A 19,778-nucleotide genomic window follows, 5' to 3' on the forward strand; every position below is an offset into this window, starting at 1 on the left:
CTCAAAGTGTCGACCAGAAAGTACAGAATTCGAATTTAGCCCTTGCTTGAGAGGTACGAATGTGCTGCTCATGCTTCACGTGTCGGTGGGTGATGTATTTAAGCATCCATTGTTTCTAGGATTTTTTTGTACCTAATCAATTTGCGGAATTTGTCCTGGTCGAGCTGATAGTATAAACGTGACTTTCCTCTTTAACATTCCTAATTCAGTAGCCCACATGTTTCATTGTTTCCTAGCAGGTGATGAATATTCATGAGCTTTCGTGTCGGGTGTGTGCCGTTAATTACATACTAGTCAATGTGGCAGCGGTGCTATAAAACCTCTTTCGAGGCACACACATTTACCAGCACTTGGACAGCCCGGCACCTTCTCTGCCAACAATCCTCAGACTCACAGGAAGGTAAGTGCTTGAATGCGCGCTCTTTATTTGCGGAGGGTACGGTTGCTGCCATGTTGGGATTTGAAGCTGCTGTAACATAGCGACTGTTTTTAGTTTTCAACAAACTACATTTGGAATGTGTACTATTGAATTTTCCTGAGAGTGTGAGTAAAGCGCCCTTTCTCTTATTGATCTGTAATATTCATAGATGCACGTGCTATTTAAGTGTTTGGGGGATATTCCTGTGAATTTTTATTCCAAGGTTTTTTATTCCCGGTGAAAGCAGTTCATATCAATCTCTCGGGTAGGATTAGTTCGGAGCTAGGACTAGTGTGTCTAGAAAAGTGACCAGTGAACTATATACTCAGTGTCCGTAAAGACATGCAGGGGAATCTAAGAAAGTCGGCAGGTTCTCAGTGTACCCTAGTGTCTCAACCCTGAAGCAGGAGTATACAGGCAATTATTTTCCACGATTTGAGGTGGTTTGTATTCTAACTGAGTCAGTCATTTCATTTCATTTTGGTACTTTATTTCGGTAATAGACCATTAAAGTAACAATTCTTCAGTGCAAGTACAAATACATCATACCATAAAAAGATAAAAACAATTCAGGATGTGTTACATACTCAGTAATAGCACTTTATTTGATAAAAACAGTAAAACCAAACAGTACAATGTTATACTTTGATATCTATAGAGTAAAAACAATTCATTTAAGATGGATGAATTATGTACTGAAAAATAGCACCAGTTAAGTAAAATCAATGAAACCGTACCATACATTAAAGTACATTTGTGTCTGACCAGTCAGAGGCCTAGGTAATGCCTACCAAGGGTCCGCCAGGTTGTTTGAAGTGGGACAGAGAGGATTGTGTTCCGATTGGGCCAAATACTCTTGAGATCCTTGCCGACAGAGAAACTTTAAAAGAGGACGTATCTGCTCTACATATCCTCGAGGCTATCTTATGGTGGCGGGCTCCTAGATAGCGACGTAGGGGAGCTAGCCAGCTTTTCCTCTGTTTGTAGGTAGGGCAAAAGAACAGGAGATGGTCGGACGTTTCTTCACCCTAGCCACATAAAGGACACATTTTGGATCCACCTTGGTCAGGATTCCATTTGAATGTGAGTGTAGCAAGAGGGAGTGAACCTAGCCTGAACCTTAAATAAAGTGCTTTCATTAATAGAGGATCTATCTCAGTCATGTAATTCTCAAACAGTGGTACTGGTTTGAACTCAAGGAAGCTTTCAGTCTGGTGCCCAGGCCTATCTGGTTACATAGTTTAACCTCCCTGCTCTCCCAGTAGGCAAACGTCAGCTTTTTACAGCGAGGGGAGTGATAGAGCTTGGATCTAGTCAATGCTCATGCAAACCCCTGGAGCTGAGAAACTGCATCACAGAAGACAACCACCAGATTTTTCGTCCCGCCCGGTGATCTGTTCAAGAAATCACTCAAACCGTCCCTGTAATGTTCAGATTCAGGAGTGGATCATACACAACACCTACAAAGGATTGGCTTTATGCGGGTTACAGAAACTATAGACCATAACCCTAAGTCTTGCTTAAAGGCTAATGGAGTACTTAGTGGTAATTTGAGGGCTGCTCTCAGGAAATGATTCTCGTCTTTTTTCATTCCATTTCGATTTCTTTGGCCCCAGAGCTCTTCCCCATATGTAGCAGCAGCTACGGCTTGGGACCTCCAGACAACAAGAAGGGTGGAGACTGGGTGCGAGTTGGTCTTAATTGCACATTTTAAAATAGGAGATTCCCAGTGTTTAAAAATGAGAGTGCTTTTTACAAAGTGACCCAGGTGTTGCAGCTGGATAAGTGTATGCCAAGGGAGTCAAAGTCTGTCACTCACTCTAGTTCCACCCCCTCAAGGGATATATTCCCTATAAAGCCTCTATAGGGGTGGATGGCCCTAAACTTAGTTTTGCTTTCATTGATTGCTAGGCCATGGTCTGAGTAAACTAAATTGAAGTTATTCTGGAGAGTCTCCAGGCTTTTGGGAGTCTTAAATGCCAACAACGTATCGTCTGAGAACAACAAAGCAGGTTTCTTGGTTTCTCCTTGTACCGGGGAATCATTGTCGCAGGCCAGTAGATAGTCAATACCCCATTAACAAACAGCAAAAGCAGCATGGGAGCAAGTTTACAGCCTTGCCTTACCCCCTTATCTATCCCTAAAGCATCAGTAGTTTCGCCATTGGCTCCTCAACGAATTTGGGCAGAATTAACTTCAGTGGAGCCAAATAATTATATTAAGAAGGGGGCCAGGGAGTCCCAGGTCTCTGAGGATACACCATAGTTTATCTCTAGGGACCATATCGAATTCCGCCTTAAGGTCTACAAAAGCGATATAAAGACTAGCCCCATTTAAGTCGACCTCCGTCTAACTTATTGGTCGGTACCTAAAAATCTGGTCGACCACACTAGTTTTGGTGTGGAATCTGGCTTGAAAGGATGTCAAAATCTTGGTTTCATCGAACCAGAGTAACAATCGGTGTAGTATTAGCTTATTTGTTTTGACTGGAGTCAATGAGTCTAATTGGGAGATACTTTGCCGGGTCTGTCTTTGGGCCTTTTTTAAGGTTAGAGATTCTTTCCACACCTTTCCAAGATGTTGGGAGGTCTGCTCCTGCCATGACGGTGTTATCGAGCCGGGTAAGGTATGGTGAACAAATAGTGGATTCGGAGATGAACAGGCCCCCTGGAATTCAATGCTGCCAAGGGCTTTCCCCAAACTTCTGTGATTTAATGGCATTACAGATTTGCGACACAGTGAAAAATACTTCATTTCTGGAGGTGTCAGAGTTGTAGATAATGAAACCGAGTGTTGTGGCTTGTAAGGGACCATAGTTATCTTGGGTCTCCGGATTGGGGTGGGAGGGGGAAGAGGAGTATAGGGTTTTAAAGTGGGTTACCCAGTCCTGGGGAGCAATATTAGATTCAGGTTTCGCCAACACTGTCTTGGAGCCTTGTGAGATGACATGCAGAAGGCTGCCTGATTCCCTGAGTACACAGCGTTCAACATTTCGGTCCAAATGGCCATATCCCAGTTTGATTTTGCACATTTTTTGACAGCTTAGCAGTCTGGATGTTGTTTGGCAGCCCTCCCTAGATGGCACGGAGGAGGTGGCTATTTGCTATTCTCCAATTTCTGTTAAACCGCGAGTGTGATGCAGTCACAGTAGAGTTCTTATTTGAGTAGGGTTTGGTAAAAAAGCCTGATTCCTAACTCCGCGAACCATTTAGCATGGACGTCCATTACCCTATCGGAAGGCAGCTCAGGATGAACTAATAGGAGCAAGATGTAGGGCAGGCCCTGGTGTATGTGGGCGTATGTATTCTCATTATTCAATACAGTCTCCATTCCTACCTTCCTTCAATCATTGCTTACTTATATATCATCACAAGGTAATCAAGGGTCCTTATTTGACCTGTCCGTTTTGTCATGCAGTGTAAGAAACAGAGGAAAATGATCACTCTCCGTCCCATATAAACCTCCATATCTATAATGAGTTCCCAGAATCGGAGGTCCACAAGAAAATAATCAATACAACTCTGGCTGAAATGTTTTTTAAAGTTGGGCGCCTCTCTACATAGGATTTCACCCTGCCATTGCAGGTCCTCAGATGACAACATATATAGAGGTCCAGCAACTGCAGGTCTACTTTTGATGTGAACTTTAGACAAGGACCCGCAATCTGGGGAATACCCCAGGATTGATCTTCATCACCGATTATTTCCCTTTGGAAAGTGGTAGGTTTGAAACGTGTTAAAACTCCCAGCTACAATTACTACTACCTCCCACTTGGATTTAGAGTTAGTAATATCACTCAGTTGGTCTAGAATGGAAGACTCTGCTTACTTGGGAATGCTCCTGCTATAAACATTAAAATAACAGTAGTGTTATTTTACCTAAAGGGCAACCTCGAGGCCAAGTAGATCCATTGAATTGATTGGCAGTTGCTTAACGTGGTCTCCCGGAGGGATCTTAATCCATGTGGATAAACCACTTGAAAGTCTAACGGGTTTGGGTTTGCGAGCAGGCACATGACATTTCTTATACCCTTGTCTATGGGTTGGGACAACCTCCCAGGACTCTTTAAACATAATAATATTGGCTGTGTATATAAAGGGCCCTGATCCCCCCTGGGCAAACTTACTCCCCAGTCCCGCAAAGTTCCAAGAGATGATACAAAAATCATTAGACCTGCATGTCTAGAGAGTGGAAAAATTGTTCACTGTGCAAGATGCAAGAACTAGTTGGAGGAACCTACACTCGGGGCTGCTCTCGGTCATGACTACCAATTGATTAAGGATTCCAGTCAATCCACACAAGAAGGAGAAGATGTGGTCTGAGGGTGCTCCTGGCTCTAAAGTAGGGGGACCCTTGTTTTGAACGGTATCTGGGAGTTATTGGGGGTAGAGGTTTGTAGACCATTCACAAAAGCTTAATGTGAGAACTGTAAACTAATGCAGTCAAAGGTGTCAGAGTGTGAAATACAACTCGCACTAATTATGTCAGAATGTATTACAGTGTAGCATTTTCTCACGTCTCTAATCCAGTGCATCACTTTATGTATCAGGGAAGCGTCATCTTCTTCGACACACAAGGGCACCTTGGGATACCAGTCATATATAACATACAGCTGTGGGAAAAAGCATTTAGGGTTAGTTTTAGACAATAGACAATTGGAAACTAGGGTGAGGCAGTATAGGTTTAGGAGTAAAATCAGGGTAAAGTAATGGAACCTGGTTATGTGAATCCTTGTAACCATCAACCTGGCTTGTCGATGAGTTTTCAAGGTGCTGGTATTTCGGCGAGGACTGTAACTCATCACATAGGGCCTTAATCTCAGCCCATGAAGAATTAGTAACTACCCATAGTTCTTTGATTGGGGCGCAGGTATCATCCGCTACATCTGACCGTTGTGGGGGGATTAGCAAGCACTCTGGAGTCATTTGGCAGCGTATCATTAGAGGCCAAAACAGAAACATTATTAGATCATGTAACCACAGGTTCTAGTGGAATGTGGGATTTAGAGGAATTAGAAGAAATACACAACGGAGAACTGCCGATAGTGGACTCCCCCGGGGCATTTCTTATTGAGCTAATTGCCATGAAAGGAGACCATTTGCCCTTTCCAACTTTTTTAAACAACTGGGCAACTTGTGTCTTTTTTGGCTTAGCACCAGAAGCATCAGGTTGAAGGATTTGATCTACCTCCTCTACAAGATGGTCTGTATCTTGTAGGGTACTGCTGTGGGATGGGCAGTCTACTGCTTTTTTCCCCGTCGATTCACCAGTGAGTTTTTCGGTGCTTTTCCTTTTCCCCGACGGTTGACAGGTTAAATATCACTCTGCAGGTATTTTAACTAAATAGTCACACTACAAATAACAGTCTTCCCTCCAAAAAACACTAAAAATTGGCCAGGCTACAAGCTTATGTGGGAAAACCATGAGGGGTTACTATTATTTTAAATGCCTAATACCGCTTGCCTCAGTGGGGGAGACTGTTTGATGATGAGTCCTGGATCCGGTCTTTGACATATTTGGTCTCAGTCTGAAAGGACAGCCAAACAGGCACCACAAAAGTCAGTAGGAATATGTTCGTAAGAGTTGACCTTATTTAGCATGGGGATTTGCAACTCGGCTGCAAGGCCAAGGGGGGTAGCCTGCCCTCCCACTTCCTGTCGCTGACGTGTGCAGGGCGGTACCGCCACTGGCCCGGGCATGGCCCATGTGGCGGGACTGCTCGCCACGCTTAATACCGCTTGGTAGATCAGGTGAGGGAGAAGACCAGGGACCGCCTCCTGGGGTCCTGGTGATGCTGGACTGTGTAGTACCCTCTGAAATGCCGCCAATTTCACCCGTGCAGCCAGACTCCTCGCCGTGCTTTATAGCGCTTGGTAGATCAGGTGAAGGGAAGACCAGGGACCTCCTCCTGGTGCCCTGGTGATGTTGGACCATGTAGTCTCCTCTGCAATGCCACCAACTTCATCCGTGGAGTGGGACTCCTCGTCGCGCTTTATTGCATTTGGTAGATCACGTGAGGGGAAAGACCAGGGACTGCCTCCTGTGGCCATGGTGATGCTGGACCATGTAGCCCCTCTAAAACGCCCCCAACTTCTGTCCTTTATTGTATGAATTCACCTACTTAGGCAAACTCCCACTCTCTGAAGTATCACGGATTTTCCTGAATGGACGAGATGGTGTGATTAAAGTACTAATTACGTTTAGACGGAACTGAGGGATTTGGTTCAGATAAGAACATGTACTCAGTAGTTATCAGCAAGCCTGGTCAACATTTCTAATACACCGGTGCAACATGCGTATTTTTATGAATTTTGCTTTACAATTGTTATGTGAAATTCCCAAAACTAATCCCAGAGAGCACGGGAATAACACAAACCACCTGAATATAAGTAGCTTTTGTTCATGCCTCTTGCGTTTTCGCTCTATGTTTAAGTGCAAAATGCATTCTCACACCTAAAACGGACAGTTTCCACATTATTAAATGTGGCATATTATAATGGGTATGCGTGGAGTGGAAAAATGGATAAACACATAAGAGAAAACAGGTGGGAGGCTTATAAATAATGAAAAGTAGAGAAATAATCCCGAGAGAAAGGCTAGGAATAGTGACAGTTAAATGACTTTTGGGCCAGATGTACGACCCTTTTTTGCATCCGCAAACTGGAGATCCTCCCGTTTGCGGACGCAGAAAAGTGTAATAGCATGTACAAATGCTATCTTGCGAGTCACTGACTCGCAAAATAGCATTTGCCACTCTCGCTGTTAGGAAGGGGCGTCCCTTCCTAATAGCGAATCAACATGCTATGTACTAATGTTTTGCAGCCGCATTTGCGGCAGCAAAACACTTGCCGTTTACCACCTACTTCAAGTAGGTGGTAAACCAATCGCAAAGGGGAAGGGGTCCCCAGGACCCCTTCCCCTTTGTGAGTATGTGGGGAAATATTTTTTAAGAGCAGGCAGTGGTCCCAGAGACCACCGCCTGCCCTTAAAAAAATGAAACTGAAAAGTTTCATTTTTCTTTTTTAAATGCATCCTGTTTTCCTTTAAGGAAAACAGACTGCATTAAAGAAAAAGAAAACTGCTTTATTAAAAAAGCAGTCACAGACATGGTGGCCTGCTGACCCCAGCAGGCCATCATCCCTGTGAATGCTAGCCATTCCTAAAGGGGTCGCAAATTGCGCCTGCCTCATTCATATTAATGAGGCATGCAATTTGCGATCCCATTAGGAATCACAAACAGTGTCTGAGACATTGTTGTGCATTCCAATGACCGAGTCGCAAATGCGACGCAATTTGCGACTCGCTAATTGGCGGGTCGTACATCTGGCCCTTTGTCTAATATCAGATAGTGTTTTGGAAATGGAAACTGAAAGTCATGACGTCATTGGGCTTCTTAACCGTCATTGGTACACTCTTAACTGCCTAATAGAAATGGGGGAGGAGGATGGTGATGAAATATCAAGTGTAACTGTCACACTACAAAAATATCATATCAACAATACTGACAACCAAAATATCAGCTAGGTCAGTAATTGTTTGCTGTACTTATCACTACATATATGTCTCTTGTCCAAAAATTGATTTTTAAAGTATGTAGATGTCAAGTTAAAATAGTAAATCTATACTTACCAATATACACGTAACCAGTGATGCAGTGAACCACCCCCTTAAGCAGCATAAGCGGGGGTTGCTCATTGGGTGAACGAGCGGGGTAACTGGGTCCCCCGAAAACGGTAATTCGATTTGTATGGTGCTTTCCTGTCTGCAAACCAAATGCTAATAAATACGATTAGTTAAAAAATGAACATAGAGGTTTGGTAGGTGGGTTGACATTCATTGCAAAATAAACAGAGACATGATGAAATGTTTAAAGTAGGGGAAATGCTCAGAGAGGGTGAAATAAAAAAGTGAGCATGAGAAAGAATAGTAGGAAAGAACAAAATAAGGATGAGAGACATAAACATGGGTAGATGGAAAGAGAGAGGAAAGAGCTGGTGGTCAAAGGAAGGTTGCAAGAAAGGAAGTACATGTCGTAAGATATAATGAAGAAAAGGTGTAAAGTAGGATGGAAGGGTGAAAGAATGAATGGATGGAAGCATGAAAGATTGGGTAGATGGAAGGACACAAGGATAGATGGAAGAGTGAAATGATCAACAGATAAAAGGGTGAATGGCAGGAAGAATGAAGAATTGGCAGATGGGTAAGATTGTAAGGAACGATGGTGAAAGGAAGAAAGGAAGGAAGGATGGATGGATGGATGGATGGATGGATGGATGGATGGATGGATGGATGGATGGATGAATGGATTAATATATAAATGGGGAAAGCATAAATGTATGAATTGATGGAAGGAGGATGAGAAGGTAAACAAAATTCTCCTAGGCGCAGGTTTGCTCACTTGGCATGCTGGGTGTGATCAGAGTTATGGTTAAAGTGAAGGTATTTTTATTTTCTTCCTTCTCCCTGGAACCTACCTCCACAATATTTTGGCAGTAGATGTTTTTTGTTACAACATTCTTGCAGCACGATATTTCTTTGGTCGATATTCTGACATACAAGTGAAAGGATCAGTGAGCAAGAAAGGTAAAGCAAGCTAATGAGTGAAAGAAAGAGTCAGATTGCAGCATAAAACAGGGAAAGAAGCACTGACAACAAAGAAAAAGAGTTCAAGGCAGTCAGGAGTGAGATGGCAAGGGAGACCAATAGAAAGAAAGAGTGGAGTTGAGAGGAACAAACTATATCAAACAAAGTTGTGCATTTGGGATTATCGAACTAACTAATCCTAAATTTTCTGCAGGTCGGCCAACAAGAAAAACGCCCATCATTGGCTCATAAGAACATCCTTGGTGAGCCGTGGGACTGAATCCGAAGAAAACCGACAAGCAACAGAGTCATGGCCCAAGACAGAGTGCATCAGGACTGCCAGGTAAATAGACAGATGTAAAAAACGTAGAAACATCAACAAATATCAATATGGAATCAATAAGGGCTTCTACTATACTTGAAAGAGAAGATTGGAAGTGTGGTTCTCTTTCACTTCTAGAACATTCTTTGTTGGCTGTGGAAGGACAGATGTGATGCTCACAAATGCCACTATGAAACACAAAGAGGACCTATGGTACAGCATGGGCACACACACATATCTCAATGGAAAATTAATCTCGTTCTTTACTGTCATTTTTACTTAGCATTTGTATAGCGCACCCTTATTGAGGCTTCGTAGCGCATTTCATGGTTGAAGGCAGCATCAAGGCACGCCTGCCACAGCTCCCTGCTGTTACAAAGCAGACCCAAAGCTGCTCAATGCCCAGCTTGATCTCAGTTCTAATGCAATCACTGTCTTATGTCTGCACAGGACACATCAGTCAAGAGTTGCTGTTGCTGTGCCACTCAGTGTTTCAGTGAGTATTTGGTTATTTTACTTCATTTAAATTAACTAAGATTATCATTTTATTCTGGGACTTTCTTGGTGTTGGAGAGCTCTTGGTGTTTGATGATTGAGTTTCCCTGGAAATGGAAATCATTTTATTCGGAAAAATAAGTTTCCAGTCACTGCTTTTCTCACAAATGCACATGAATTAGTTCCACCTTTGTGCCTAGTCACTGCTGAGCTTTTCCATGAATGGCTCACTGATGGAGTCTTCACCCTCATCTCCATTCATGCCTTGACATACCATCCGGCACAAACATCTGCACAGATGACAGGTCATTGCAGTCTCCAGGTCCCTGTGGTTTTGGGGACCTGGAGCCGTACTACACAGAAAACCTCAGGGGTGCAAAGGGCATGTGCGCCCGCTCTGTGCACCCCTGGGACACATTGGTATTACAGAAGGGGCCTCAGAGGCTTCTACGGCCCACTCTGTGTTACAGATAGCTCTGGCGCACGTGGAACACCAGCGCTATCATCAGAGGGTGTTTCTTCATTTGCACAGAGGCGTCAGCCCATGCACTTTGCCTCTGCGCCTGTGCCCTATTTTGGACGCAGACATGACTAAAGGCAGCCTTCTAGAGGGGAGAAAGGGGGTCCCATGGACCTCACAGACATCCCCTTGTGGGCGGGTGCAGTCACTCACTGCATCCACCTGCAAGGGGATTTCTCACCCCTCTTGAAAGTGCAAGTGGGTGCCACCTGCACAGTGAAACACGGAGCAGCTTTAAAGCAGCTGCGCCGTATTTATCTGGAATGCGCTGCCCCCAGGGCAGCACTGGTTCGCGGCTGCCCTAGGGGCAGAGCATTCATGTAATATTGCGCTCTTTCCCTGTTTGCGCACTGCACACCTATTTAATGGTGCACCATTGCACAAAGAGGGAAAGCCACCATATTTGTTATACGGCCTCAGATGTACTATGGGCTGAATCGCAATTCAGTTGGTGTTTGTACACACCGGACGCCTTGTTACCATACCTTCCTTTTCGACTGTGATAGAGATATTACTCTTGAGCACAAAATGAACATTCAGTAGGATTTGCAGAATCCTGTCCTATTAACATCAATGATGCAGGTTTCTGTCTGCGAATGGTGCAGAATGGTAGGGACAGAGGACTGCAAGGGGCAGCGGACCTCATCCCTGCCTTTGCATTCTTAAACAACATTTTATTTTATCATTCCACTTCCTGTGCTTTATAGGAACAGGAACTCCAATAAAAAATAGAATACGCATTTGGCAAATGCCTCGCTGGGTGCATGCAGCAGTACTTTGGAACTCTGGCGGATCCCCATTCCCAATAGCCCACATTTGCAAAGTGGAAGCTGTCCCTCAGACGCTACTTCTTCTTATGAGAATGGATACCACAGCGTTGGGTGTTAGTATTCAATCAATGATTTACAGCAGTTATTTGTTGAGGCTGGGGCCTGGAAAGAAGGTTGTTTTCAGCTGGCTAGCTAGATTTGCTTGAATAGATCACCTACTAAATGATACAAAACGTTTTGAACTTAATGCATAATGGGGTTGGGAGCTACAGAGGAGCCCTGAAGATAGAGATGATGTGGTCTTACTGAGGCTGGTGGTTGTATGGAGAATGCCCTTCTTTTGGGGTGATGGTGGAGTCAACTATGGGCCAGATGTACAAACATTGGGAAGAGTGATTTCCTAATTGCGATTTCCTGCAAATCGCAATTATTAAATCACTATTCCTAAGGTATGAAACTTGTTGAGTTTCAATTAGTGATTCCTAATGGGTCGTAAATTGACCTACCTCATAAATATTCATGAAATAGGTCGCAGTTTGCGACCCATTAGAAATCATAGCCATCACAGGGATGGTGGCCTGCTAGGGTCCACAGACCACCTTGTCTGTGATTGCTTTGGATTAAAGCAACGCTTTTTACTTTAAAATGCAGCCGTTTAACTTTCATGAAAAACTGAATGTTTAAAAAGAAAAAAATGAAATGCTTAAAAGTAAATTTTTAAGAGTAGGCAGTGATCTTTGGGACCACTGCCCGCACGTAAAAAATATTTGTGTTACATTCTCAAAGGGAAAGTGGTCCCATGGTATTCATTCCTATTTTGAATGGGTTACCACCAACTTTGAATTGGTGGTACAATATTTATGTTTTGTGAATGAAATTTGGTCCCAAAACATTAATACATACCACTGCGAATCGCTGTTTGGAAGGGATGCCCTAAACACTCCCCTTCCAAATACCGAATCGCAAACCAATCTTGCGATTCAGTAACAACTTAGAAGAGGGATCTGAGGTTTCCTTCAATATATTCTTAGAACGAAAGGCACATATTGAGTCGGATGCCAATACTTGCCTTCAGAGAGCACACAGGTAATGAAACCTAGAGTGAAACACGTGCTGGCAAAAAAGATTTTACATGAGTTCTTAACTTACAAAGTAGAGTAACAGTATGGCATGAACTTATTTTGCAATTGGAAATTATAATTCACTGCTTAAAATAGGAAAGAACAATAAATATGCAAAAAATATGTTTGAAATGAACTAAAAAAAAAATCACTTGCTGTGTGCCTTGAAACATGTTTTGTTGAGAATTACAAGATGTAAAGGGCTGAGAATTATACGACAGGACGAGAAGAGAATTATAGAAATAAGTGGGGTCCGGATGGCCTTTAAATCAGCTCTGTTTTCGATGTTAACCTGTTGCTGGCGAGAAGGTGAGGTGGTTAGGGACTGAACGTTTAATTTGAAAGTTGTTTTTTGTTTATTTAACCTTTCTAAATTGCTTCTACCTTTACTATCACAGATGAGTAGCAGTAGGCATTTCAGAAATTGATATGTTTTCTTTTTTTTCAGAATGGCTTCTTGGTCTAATGTCACTTGTTTGGATAGCACTGAGCATCGCTGAGATTGTCATTGGTAAGATCAAAGGATCTCATTGCCTCTTTGTACTCTTTCTTCTCCTCTCCACCCTGACATATGCATCCCTTTTTCTATCCTCTTTTCATCCCTTTTTCCAGTTCACCTCATGAGATTAGGAGATACCATCCCTGGAACGTTTTTTTTTAATGCTGAATGGATACATACTTATAACCTGTTGACTAGTAATGCCTTATTTGGTGTACGACATGTGATTTGGTATCTACCTCATTAACGAGGACGTCGTCGATCTTTGTCCATCTCTTTTAAGAAAGATTTTGTTAGTACTCGAGCAGAACTTCTGTGACACTTTGGTTTGTGGTAGATCATTAAGCCCATACTACACCTCACCAAGGGGCTGTCTCCGGCGACAGGCCCACCCCCACCTCTCCACTCAACTAAGGCATCCTTAATTTCACCCTATAAAGGAGCTTTCTCTGGACTGTTGGCCATTTGCAATGTTTTGAAACTCAATAAATACATGTAAAGTAGTCTCTGTTGGAAACAGTCCCAAACAACATCTCTGGATAGTTCTTTTTTAAATACATATTTTGGCCAAAACCCTAATGCTACTCACTCTTCAGCATTTTTTTTTCTTTTGGAAGAACAGAACTGCAAGCACCAAAATGCACTGAGACAAATGTCTGAGTAGCCGTGAGGGACTCAAATGTTTCCCTAAAGAGAGCTGTCATAGTAAATTAATTGAGTGCCTCTTAAAAATAGTTCTCACCTCCCCGACTGTAATCCAAGGGCAAGAGGTTGAGGGAACCTCTGCCAATATTCAGGATGTGACTCACCTCACTTCTTGAAATTATTGCAGGTAACTCATCCGAAGGGAATTTCTGTGTTTAGATTCAACCAACCTAAGCATACACTCTACAATTTTCATAGGATAGGATTTCATTAACATTCTTGCTATGACACTGCTCATAAGCATGATCTCTTTTGTCTCACATTTTTGTGAGAGCTCTGAGGTGTGACTGCGGGTGTTATATAATGCCTCACAACTTACAATTGAGTTAGTAGTGTAAGTCATGGATTGTCATGTGATCCCAAAATGATCCGATGAGCTATAAGAAAAGCATTTAAAATACAATTAAAATAATAGATTGAAAGAATTAGCTAGAACATGAAACTGACCGGTAGGAAGAGAGAGTGAGAATGTGAGTGAGAGAGTGAGAGACAGAGAGAGAAAGAAAGAGAAAGAGAGGGTCCAATAAAAATGATTGATTGGAAGATGGCTAGAATTAGAGCAAAAGAACAAAGCAAAGGAGGAGATGAGGATTGGAGAAAGGGAGGAGAAAAGAATGAGAAAAAGAAGTTGACAAGGCACAGGTGGTTTAAAAAGAAAACCAGAGTCAAGTCAGGCGGTGTGTTAAATCATGTGTTTTTAAGCTAAACTGCTTTAGGCCCCCATTTCAAGTTCAGGGCTAAATGCTGATCTCTGTGTAAACTAAGGGATGGGGATTCTGAGTTGTTTGATAAACATACCCTCACAGTTTTCCCTGATGGAATAAATTAAGGTAAAGGCCAATAGGAATGCCAAAATATGTGGAACTTGGTGTGTATACAAAACAGTGAGGGATGGAATGCTTGAATTAATCTAAGACACTGGTAATCACTCAGGCCGCATCCCAATCCATCATTATTTGGCACACAATGCCGACTCATTTTGGACCCAGCTTTATGCAAATCAACCTTGACCCTGCTCCAATAGGAATAGTCCAGCCCGAACTGCCAAGCCAGGACCTTCCTGAACCGAAAAACACACAAACCAGAATTTGGTGTGCTACCTTAATAATTGTACATGTTATGTCTCAGTTGCAAGATGAAAACTAGGAAGAGGAGGCATTTACCATAACTGGGGTGGTAAATACCTCATTCTGTGGTAATGGTATTACCAAGTGTGGTAAAAGCCTTCACTGACCTAACTCGGAATGAGGTCCATTGTCTTTCAACAACAAAACACACAACTGCATATCCCAAGATGGTTTTGTCTAGGAATGTGCTTAGTGGCCTGGAGATTTGAGGCCATACTGTCTGCATTCTATACATTTTAATAAGACTAGTTCCTCCTATCAGGTGAGTCTGGAGTATCTGGCAACGTGTTATTTCCTGGTAGAAGATAAAACTAAATATCAGCCACCCTACTGAAGATTTCTTTGGCAACATTTCATTGCTCTGTAATGCAACACCTATTGTAGTTATTTCACTGGTCTGTTGTTTTCATACTTACAGGTTCTGTTTATCTGCATGAATGCCCAGCACAACGCTTCATCCCTATCTACCTCATCGTCAATGGCGTCACCGTCATCATCATGTCCCTCCTCTCTATTGTGGCTGGACTGAGGCCAAATAAGCTCGTCTATGGCATCCTTGCGCTGTTGAGCCTCTTTTGGTTTGCTTGGCTTATCACAGGTAATACCTTTACTTATGTCGTACAGTTCTAGGGAAAGTTATCATCAACGATTGGAAGCTATCAATCACGAGATAACGAATGAAATTAGCAGTCCATTTGCAACATAATTTATAAACACAAAGTGCCATCCATAGGATGGTGGATGAAGAAAGGGCTTTAAAATGAGACAACAAGCCATTTACAAGATAGTGAATGAGCATGAAGTGGTGGGTATATTGATTATCATTATCAATATACTTACAGATAAAGTGATCAGATATGCTCCTTTTTCTGAATGGCTAGTTGTACAATTTATTAACATCACAACAGAAAATACCCACCACAATGTACATTTTTGGGCAAGGTAAGACAAGTGATACATTCTATTTCTTAGTAAAATACTAAGATTCTTTGTGTATTTTTGTATTTAAGAGCACTTATAGTGGTTGCTAAAATTGGTCTGAATGTAATTTTTGAAGCATCATTTAAAATATGATATATTTGTCCCAAGTCAAATTTCCCGCGGCAGCTTGTTCCATAGATTGATTCCAAATACCTATATTTTCCTGCCTCCAGATCTCTTATTTGTTGCATTTTATTGGCGATATTTATATTGGGTTGATGTAGCCCCAGAGGTTATCACAGTGCTTTACATCGGCAGATATTTTGTACTGACAGATGCAGCTTAAAAAAAATGTCTGGTTAACTTACAAACTGGGTGTGGCCAGGTAAAATTCATATAAGAACAATCATTGACATCTGCATAAATTGATAGGAGGTGCTGTGGATTGGCCAAGAGGGGACATTGGGTAGGGAGAGAAGTAAACGGAGAAGGTGAAATGTTTCAGTTCTTTCGTGGAGATACGGGCAGGGGAGTTTGGCACCTGTCTGTTTCTCAAATCTTGACACCCTCATTCAATTATTATTCAATGGTCTGTAAAGGGAGACAGGTACATATTTATTTACGCCTTGACTAGAATGGAGGAACCCAGCATCAATCACAACTCAAACATAAGCACAAGACATGTAGTTCCTCCGCAGGCCCTGCCTGTGAGCAGGCCAGAGTTTGCGCAGGGGTCGGAATTTCATGTTGTATGGAGTTTACAGCACCCACTAATTACCAGGGGCAATATAGTCCACACCGTTCATAAAATTTGGGCAACCCAGAATTGCCAGATTTGACAGTTGAAAAGTACATTGTTTATCATGAGATGCAGATTGTGGTGTGTTAAGCAATAAGGCCTACCTGATCTACTGGGCTAGAGTGGGTTTATTTTCTTAAAACAGTTGGACCAGGTCTTTACCATCTTGGTTGAAGCTTCCAAGCAGCTTTTCCAGCACAGAAATGAAAATTATATTCTAAGTGGTAAACTGGATTTTACCATCAGTTGTAGGCTGAGCTCTATGATAAAGGGAAAAAATATATATCCTACTCAAAAAGTATTTCAAACAGAGCCTTACCTTACTCACCACTGATAGAAAGCCATTTTAACATAAAAAATAACCTTAAAGTTTCAAACTTTTATCAGTGGGGGTCAGAGATTGCCCCACTGAGTGAAAACACCTGAAGTAGGGACTTCGGAGAGATTTTCCTTAATCTGCGACACATCTCACTTAGTACCGCTAAGGTCCACCCAGTTTTACTGTAGCCCCCCAATGACTGCTTCCTGATTGCAAATAATTTCTTCTCCAAAAAGGTTACGCTATCTAAATGCATCTCTGTTATTTCCATGGTAAATATTGAAAGTGAAATTTTACACTTATCTTTTGTGATATTTAATGTTATTAGTCCTCTAATCCCCCCCTCATGCGTTAGAGAGCTTTGGCCGAATTGTTTAATATAAATCGAATATACAGTGTCTTTAAGCTTATATTATAGAACTGTTTAACTGAAAGATTCATAGTTTTATCATTGGTATCAATGTACCTTCTGGAGATTACATCTTATGCCAGGAAAAGGGAGTTATACGTATAAGTAGAGTTTTAAGTGACACATGGTGGCTGTTGCACTCATGGGTTTTGTAGAAATGTGGGTGAGTAAAAAATGTAGGATTATTTTAAAGATGGTCCGGCAAGGATCTGAGATCAGTGCTGGGGATATGATAAACCTCTGTTTTTTCACCCAACAGGGAGCGTCTGGACTTTCCCGCTGTACCCCAACTACACGAACTGCAACAGAACCGTCTACCTATTTACGTTCTCCATCTTGATCATCCAGTGGATCGTCCTGGCGCTGTCCCTCCCCGCGATCATTGTCAAACTTTTCTCCTCTTTCCTCGCTTGTTCTTCTTGTTCCTCATGCTGTCTTTGTTCTCAGTGCTCCTCTTGCGTTTCCTGTGTTACTAAATGATGAACTTAAGGCTCCAAAATCCTTACATTTTGTTAGAAAACTTGCAGTTCCATGGACTATTTGCACAACGGTGCCTCAAGAAAGAAATTGGTTATTTTGTAAATTCATAATTGCTAATGGATGGTTTTGTTGCACAGACAAATAGGGACCACCTTTCCTCCTGACTGACACATCATCTACACACCAGGATGATGGCCCAACCCTATTATTATTAGGCATGTAGTTTAACAATAAAGACCACATGATAACCAAAGGTGTAGTGTATCCTGATTTTGCACAAAGGCAGAACACATGACGGGACCAAAGGTAAAACTTGGCTATGAGAGAGGGTCACTGACAAGTGGCCCATGTATAGCGCCAATGGAAAACATGGCATGAACTCAGCCGCGGCCGGTGTAGGTAAGACCAGTGGGGCATCGGAGCCGAGTGGGGGAGAAGGGGTATTTTGAAAGATGAAGACGATGAGATGTCGAATCCCCCCCTACTTGGCCCCACCACACTGCACAGGCTGCAGCTGCATGAACTGTTTTTCTACTTAGGTAATTAACTGTATTTTGAACATCCTAGTGACACAGAACTAATAGATTTACTGGGTTTGCTGTTGTTCCTTTTAGAGGGTATGTATTTCAGCAATTCGGACTGCATTCTTCCTATTGAAGGAGGGTTAATATTGATTCATATAAGGTTGCTCGCTGTCACAAAAAAGTAACAGGTGTTGCGATTCGAGTTATTTTACAGGCTACAAAATCAGTAAACTCTTAGCCAAGATTTGCACAGGAAATCATTTTTCTAGAATAGTTTTGTTAATTGCCTGGTACAGCACACAACAACGAGCACAATTTGGTGCACCAGCGAACTATCATGGTAAATAATAAAAGATTACCACCTACGGCTCACAACAAAGGTTTTTTTCAGATCATTATGATGACCCTAGACAGCCAACATTTCTGGGAATTGAGAAAATTGAGCCACACTGTTGAAATAGTGTAAGATGGAAGCGTGTGTTGGAAAGAGAAGGCGGCCGAGGTTTACTAAGGCTTCATGCCTGTGCAGGCAGCCACAAAGTGGCGCATGCTATTCACTATTAACAGCACAATCTATGTTCCAATGGGAAGGTGAACGTTACAGATCACACAAACTGTTGCTTGAAGGTGGCATTACTAGGGTGGATCAACGCAAGCATGCACAGGTTCTGACGCAAAGCCGGCTCTATGAAGCATGGCAAGACCAGGCCTTGCTAGTAGAAGAAGGCTCAAGAAAAGTACATTTTATTTTTTATTCATTCCATATGGGATGCAGTGCACAACACATATCCCATGCACTGGAGCCTTCTGAGTTTGTTTACAAATAGAAATTAGTTCTGGAATGGTATGTCTCCAGCATAAACCCTATGTTAGACAGTGAACACTCACAGATGTACCATGATGCCAGCGCCTTTGTGATTTATCAGACGGAGCAACACCAGTTTAAGGTCAATCTTGGTAGATTCGAAAATAATGTGGGTGCCATGCTGAGCTGGGTGAAATATGTGTACATCTGGGCCTGCATGTGTATTTCAAATAAGAAAGGTATACATATAGACCTAATTTGAAATGAATGTTTCCTTGTGTAATGTAACTGGTGCTCGTGTAAAGCGCTCCGATACCTGATACCTTCGGGTCAAGCTCGCGCTATATAAAACTAAAAATAAAAAGTGATAAAGTACCTCTAAGGCGAATTGCTGAATGCCATAAGTTATACATTTCTCTATTTAAAACAATAGTAGTTATTTTATGTGAGTGATTATTTGGTGCTTCTCCTTTCAGTATTTTATCTTAATGTGACAAGTCAAAATGAAAAACATTTGAGGGTCATGGAATCACAGGTGTAACGCCTTTGCGACAGGGTAATGACTGACATACAACTTTAGAGGTAGAAAAATGCATAGCGAATAGTTTTTTCCAGTACACCACTACTTCTTACTAATGAAGAAAATGTGACTGTTAACACATTCAAAATCATGTATGAATATATGATTATTATTTGTTGTCGTTGTTATTGTGCTTCAATAAATTAATTTGTTTGGAATCCTGGAATCCTTTAAATAATTCACACCTAGATATGAATGGGATGCACAAATACAATTAAAAGATTGTGTTTTAAAGACACTGTCGCATTTTTGTTCTTGAATGTTCTTTTGTGTTCTTCGGCATTTTCCTTCCTGAGCAGAACACTTGCTAATGTACCAGATATGCCATTGCATTTTTCAGTTCAGTTCAGTTCATAATCTTTATTTGAAAAGACAATCACA

General features: G+C 42.0%; 1 protein-coding gene across 1 annotated transcript; it reads left to right on the forward strand.

The window, feature by feature from the left end:
- Positions 1-344: 344 nt before the first annotated feature.
- LOC146798569 (transmembrane protein 272-like) lies at positions 345-19,555 on the forward strand. Its single transcript, XM_085625875.1, has 6 exons — positions 345-400; positions 9,216-9,344; positions 9,774-9,819; positions 12,678-12,740; positions 14,979-15,158; positions 17,268-19,555. The coding sequence occupies exons 2-6, from the start codon at positions 9,312-9,314 to the stop codon at positions 17,486-17,488; spliced, it is 543 nt and encodes a 180-aa protein (XP_085482001.1). The 5' UTR covers positions 345-400; positions 9,216-9,311; the 3' UTR covers positions 17,489-19,555.
- The last annotated feature ends 223 nt before the right edge of the window (positions 19,556-19,778 follow it).

This window comes from Triturus cristatus, chromosome 9 (genome assembly GCF_964204655.1).
Source record: "Triturus cristatus chromosome 9, aTriCri1.1, whole genome shotgun sequence".
NCBI lineage: Eukaryota > Metazoa > Chordata > Amphibia > Caudata > Salamandridae > Triturus > Triturus cristatus.